This window comes from Corylus avellana, chromosome ca9, assembly GCF_901000735.1.
Source record: "Corylus avellana chromosome ca9, CavTom2PMs-1.0".
Taxonomy (NCBI): domain Eukaryota; kingdom Viridiplantae; phylum Streptophyta; class Magnoliopsida; order Fagales; family Betulaceae; genus Corylus; species Corylus avellana.
This window is the reverse complement of record NC_081549.1, coordinates 6,606,783-6,612,814: the sequence shown is the minus strand read 5'-3', so window position 1 is coordinate 6,612,814 and position 6,032 is coordinate 6,606,783. Positions and strand designations below refer to the sequence as shown.

General features: G+C 34.9%; 1 protein-coding gene and 1 pseudogene across 1 annotated transcript; one reads left to right on the top strand and one right to left on the bottom strand.

The window, feature by feature from the left end:
* Window positions 1-1,220: 1,220 nt before the first annotated feature.
* LOC132162113 (F-box protein CPR1-like) lies at window positions 1,221-2,551 on the bottom strand. Its single transcript, XM_059572369.1, has one exon. It carries the CDS (start codon window positions 2,384-2,386, stop codon window positions 1,274-1,276), a length of 1,113 nt encoding a protein of 370 aa, XP_059428352.1. The 5' UTR covers window positions 2,387-2,551; the 3' UTR covers window positions 1,221-1,273.
* A 2,102-nt stretch (window positions 2,552-4,653) lies between these two features.
* Window positions 4,654-5,977, top strand: LOC132162227 (strigolactone esterase D14-like; annotated as a pseudogene).
* Window positions 5,978-6,032: the final 55 nt, after the last annotated feature.

Sequence of the window (6,032 nt, the reverse complement as noted above, 5' to 3'; positions counted from 1 at the left end):
ATGCTTGTTTTTCTTTTAAGTGGCCCGGATGCTACGTTATTGCTGCTTTTTACGATCATTGAAATTGTATTATAATAATAATAATAATAAAAAAAAAAAAAAAATTGTAGCTCCATATGGTTGGTTTCTAATGGCTTAAATTCTAGAATTGGTATTACGGCTTTGCAGCAAATGTACCCCTGTTTTGCACATATTATCGCTGCAGTTAAAGGCAACAACCGTATCAATTGTCCTAAAAGTTTAAACTCATTAGAAACTGTGAATTTTTTAATTTTCATTTTATTAAAGCGCCTTGGTAAGCCGGCTCGAACAAGATGGTCCTCCGACCCAACCCTAGAGTCTATCCCACACTCCCCGACTTGGACCTTGGAGTCCAACTTAGCCCAACAAAAAAACTTCCCATCTTTTCTAGGAAATCATTATTAAGGAAAATGTTTTCGGCACGAAAAACATTTTACATCGAAACAAACAGAGCTTAAGATTTATGAACAAACTCTACACATGAAAGAAGCTGTGAAATTAAGGGTAAATTTGGTGAAACAAATAAGAATGAGATTATGCTATCACTTACACCTTGTTAAATCATCGATTGTCCTAAAAGCTTAAACTCATTAGAAATGGTGAATTTAATCATTAATTTTCTAACACTCCCTTTCATGTGTAGTATTTAACATGTGAAATATTTACCTGAAATGAGAGATAAACTATAAAGTCATTGTTTAAATTCAAAACCCCTACTTTGATACCATAATAAATCACCAATTATCCCAAAATTAAATTGATATAAAAAGGTGAATTTTTAATATTCTGACACTCCTAAACATGGAAAAAATGGTCATAAGTTAGCATCTTCACATTTGTAGCCTAAATTACCCAGAAACCTTTTTTTATATAAGTAATGTATATTCATTCAAAGCGCAAAGGGGCATAACCCTAGTACACAAATTGTATCCTTGTATTCCCTTTTGCAAAACTTATTGTATAAGTGGGAGACCAATATTTATCTAATTAAGAGAAAGATTCATATTGAGTTCAATCATTTTCATACGAATTTTAATTATGCTTTTTTAAATTATGTAGTTCCCCATATCAATTTTCTAAGAGAACATTCCACTGACGTTCAATTGTAGTGTCCTAAAGGTTTGAAGGTTACACATCAAGAAGTATAAAATTTCTCCATTTATTATGCCAAAAAAATTATAAATTATAAAGATCCCTTTATGCATAAAGAAAAATAAATAATCCAAAGAGGATGATCAACGCACCATTGAATTCAATTGTCACTATCACCGTCGTCGAGGAGAAGGAGGCTTTCCGCACAAGACATTATCCAATACCTCTTCTCCATAATATTCAGCAGAACTTTGACATCAGCAATCCTACATGTCTTCTTGTTTATGTCGTACCAAAAGAGTGTATCAGTATGGTCCGTCATCAGAACCTTTTCGCCGTCTTTTAAAAGGACTTGTGCTAGGTCGCGGCAACTCAAAGTCATAGGCAAGTGATAAAGCCGACTCCAACTGCTCACCACTCCGTACTCCTTCATCATCCAAACATCATTGCCCCAAACGGCATTGTCTGTAGCCTCAATAAACCCGGAAGCACAAAGCGATCCTCCCAAAACCCCCAAAACCATCGTGATTGAAAGCGGATGGGTTTGCACTCGAAATTTCTCGGTGGTGAGATCGAATGCAAGAAGAGTCGTTCCTTGAGTAGTAGAAATCAACCAATGGAAAGCACCGTTTAAGAAAGTTGGCTCCGACCAAAGAGAAATTGAATCCTTGTAAGGCCATCGATCTTCTACTCTTCTCCAAGAAAGTGCTTTTAGACTATATACCATAATTCGTAACGCCTTCATTCGATCATTAATCCACACAAATTCTATCATTAAAACCTTGTAGTCGTTGTTGACTGGATCATGCCCGAATGCAAAATTGAGATGCATCGCGGGATGCTTGATTGGTGGTAATCTCTTGTATTTTTTGATTGATGGGTTCCAAATCACAATTTCATAATTGTGGGAGGGAACCGTGATACAGTAGCTGGTGATGCAAATCAAGCTATTGCAGCAGCCTACCACCGAGGTGTGGTGGAGGTTTTCCTGACGAAAGAAGGGTGGGGAGATGCTCACGGGCTCACTCAACTGTTCCTCATTGGATGAAATAATATTTAGGAAAAAGAAATCCTTTTTCTGTTCTTGCCCAAATGTCTCCGCAATGAGAATGTTTTCTCTGTTGTTGTCGTTGTTGGGGTTCTTGAGATGGATGAAATAATGCGGGTCTCTGATTAGAGCAAACCACGGCTTCGAAAGGCACTGAAAACGCAAGAGAGACTTGACTGGGAGTAGAGCGAGTATTTGGGCGATGAAGTCTTGCGGAAATTCCATCGTTTTTCTCTCGAATCAAATAGCGCAAAAGACTGAGTAGACGTCAGGACGGCAAGAGTACTCGGTGCGGCGCTGAAAGGTGTTATGCAACTATCAGCCTTCTAGTGCCAGAGGATATTTTAGATCGCAAATCGTTTGTCTCGAATCAAATGCCTCTACATCTCCTTTTATTGGCTTAGAGTTTGAGTTATAGTGGGTTTTGGTGATGCAATTGGATTTCATAGTTGGTTTCGGTTTGTGTTGCTGGGTCACTCGGAGTTCGTATCGATAACTCAAGTTTTCTGGTAAGAACCGTAGTTCTTAGGGTCCGTTTGGGAGTGCGATTTCAATAAGAGCGATTTTAAAAATTGCGTTTTTAAAATCACTACTTTTTAAAATCGCACAAGCATTTGGTAAAACATACTAAAAAGTACTTTTTTTTATCAATTGAGTGTTTGGATAACATTAGCATATAATTACGGTTTCATGACCAAATTACCAATAAGGATGAACAAGACAAAGAGGATGAAGAAAAAAAAAAAAAAAAAAAAGAGAAAAGAAGGGTTTTAATATATTTTAGGTGGATATTTTTGGTATTTTTTTCATTCCCGTTCTAAAAAAGGTAACTATTGCGCCAAATATCTTTTTAATAGAAATCATGATTTTGTTTTAAATTCGCACTTTTTCAAATAAGCACCCTCTAATCAGCTTATGGAAATTGCAGATTTTTTTGCGATTTTAAAATTTGTGTTTTTAAAATCGCAATCCCAAACACCCTAAAATTGCGATTTGGTTTAAAATCGCAAATTATTTTTTTAAAAACGCACTCCCAAACGCACCCTAAAATCAAAGAAACACCAAAGAAAAATAAAGAAAGATATGACCTCTTCAAGGGTCTAGCCTCCATAATTTGCTTATAATAATTAATTGAAATTGTTATTAGATGCTTAGCCTAAAGGCATTTACATTGCTTTTTATGAAGTAGAAAATAAACCTAATCTTAATAGGGGTAGGATTAATAACCCTAGGAGAAAAAATCATAACCTAATAAGGAATCGACTAATTATTTAATAATAAAAAATAGAAGATTCTTAACATTTTCTCGATTTGTCACGTTCCGGCGAGAGAGAGATTTTGCCGTTCCGGCAAGAGGGAGAGAGAGAGTATGAAAGAGAATTAACCTAAAATTAAAATTAAAGAGGCACGTAATTATTTTGGAAAACAATTAAACCGGTTGAGACAAATTATTACAAGAGTAATGCTAGGTACCATTTTTTTATCATCCTAAAATTAACCTAGCATTACTCTTATTACAATTTGAGTTATAGTCGGTTTTGGTTTGTGTTGCTGGGTCGGAGACTCAGAGTTCGTTTTTTTTTTTTTTTTTTTTTAATTGGTTTTGACAATGCAATTTCATAAAGTGTCACACTGATACTTTTTTAAAATCCAACCATCTATACAATTAATAATTAATATACAATTATATATTTAAAAAATAAAAAATAATGCAATGAAATTTTTGATTAATAATCTTTATGCCTCTTAAAAAACCGGTTTTTTATTATTTTTGATTAATAATGCAATTAATTTTTTTTTTTTCTATTTTGTTTCTACGTCCTATCATTTAGTTCATCTAATTCAACTATAACATATAATATTATGTTATATACATATTAAAGTGATTAAACATAATAATACATAATAATTTGATTCGTATTATTTGTTTCCTTATTTGATTTTGACCTTAATAATACTTAATTTATTGAATAATTTATATATGGAAAACTCTTCAAATATAATTAAACATCATTAATTACGCTAATTTAATAACCGGTTTTTTAAGTAAAAACTAGTGCACTCTTAAAAAACCGATTTAGCCTTTAAACTCGCTCTTACTAAATGATGGACCAACATGTAAAATATTTAACTAAAAATGGGGAATAAATTGTGTGGCACCATAATTCACTTCTACTTTGATACCCATCAAAAATTTTGAGAAACAACCAGATCAATTTAAGCTTAAGCTTTTGAGATAACTAGCGATTGAACAAACTTAAACATGGTTCAACCAATTTTTATATACACATAATTGTTGGAGTTTTGGAGAAAACCCTGTTAAACTACCATTTTTTTTTTCACGGGCTTAAGTTGATAGAAAAAGATGAACTTAATCATTTAATCAATATTCTAACAAAACCTCCCTCTCTCTATACATATATATTCTAACTAAAACCCAGGCATTAGTTCTTGCTCATAGGAACAGACCAGAAGCTTTGGCTTGCTACTAACTTGCTTGCTACTTCAAGGTGGTGGTTTTCGACTTGGTTTTCTCGGCAAACGTTGATCCAGCTCTTTACGATCCAGAGAAGTACTCGAGCTTCAATGGCTACGTGGAAGACTTGGTGTGCCTTCTTGATCAGCTCAATTTGAATCAGACTATTTATTTGGATCACTCCATGTTTGCCATGATAGGATGCATGGCTGCATCGAAGAGACCAGAACTCTGTCAAGTTTCAACACCCTTATACTCTTCAGCGGCTCTCCAAGGTAAATTTCTCTCTCTCTCTACATGGAAGACTCAATGAAGAGTAGTCGAACCACCTCCAAATGGTCAGGAGATGGCTCGGCCACCCCTTCCGACCATATTTGGGGGTGGCCGAACCACCCCATAGTCATTAAGAGTGGTTCAGTCACCTTTTAATTTTGTTTTTTGGTTGATTGGGTTGGCTGAATCACCTCCACTTCAACCATTTTTTTAAGTTTAAAATTTTAAATTATATATATATTTCTTTTTTATAGGTGATACGTGTCGGAATTTGATTAATGGTGAATTAGTGATGTGGCAATTTATGGCTTTTGTAAAAAGATTTGGACGAAAATTGGTTGCATGACCTATTTGTTATTTTTGTATACCATAATGAGCTCTCTTGACAAATTTTTATACCACAAAGAGCTTATTGCAAATCGGTGTAACAACGTCAACTGATTTTGCATTTTTTTTTTTTTTCCTTTTGTTTTCATATAATATTTGATAGCATTTTTTAGGAACCTCAATGATAAAGGATCCAATGGTGGCTTTGAAAGATCAAACCTCGACACAATCTTCACCCAAATAGATAAAAGATTTTCAAGTTGGGTTCAAAGTTTCGCCCCAGTAGCTGTGGGTGTGAAGTGCACAAACGCAATACGTCAATTCCAAAGCAGCTTGGGGAGAATGAAACCAAAGATTGCACTCAGTGTGGCTACAACTGTGTTTCTAAGCAACTTGAGAGGGGTTCTACCACAAGTTCCAGTGCCCTGCACCATCATCCAATCCAAAAAGGACGAAGGACGTCGTCGTTCCGAGGTCCGTCGCATTCTACATGAAAAGAAAGCAAGCTCGCCGGCAGCAGTGCCAGGGCGAAAATACTAAATACTGAAGGCCATTTTCCTCTACTTACAGCTTATCCTCTGCTTTTGAAAGTTCTGAAGAGGGTACTTCCTATTAACTGATAACCGAATTAGGAAGTTGGATTTAGATGGCACTATACCTCACATACATGCCATTCATTTGTAATCCGAATTTTATTTGTTAGGATGAATAATAATTATTTTATGTTCTACGTGTTTCTAATTGCGCATCTCTAGCCTAATAGACTTGGTAGTTAACTTGAGTTGGAAAATAATC

What these genes read in the sequence shown, in the direction of transcription:
- LOC132162113 (XM_059572369.1), bottom strand. Translation starts at nt 2,386, where the DNA reads ATGGAATTTCCGCAAGACTTCATCGCCCAAATACTCGCTCTACTCCCA.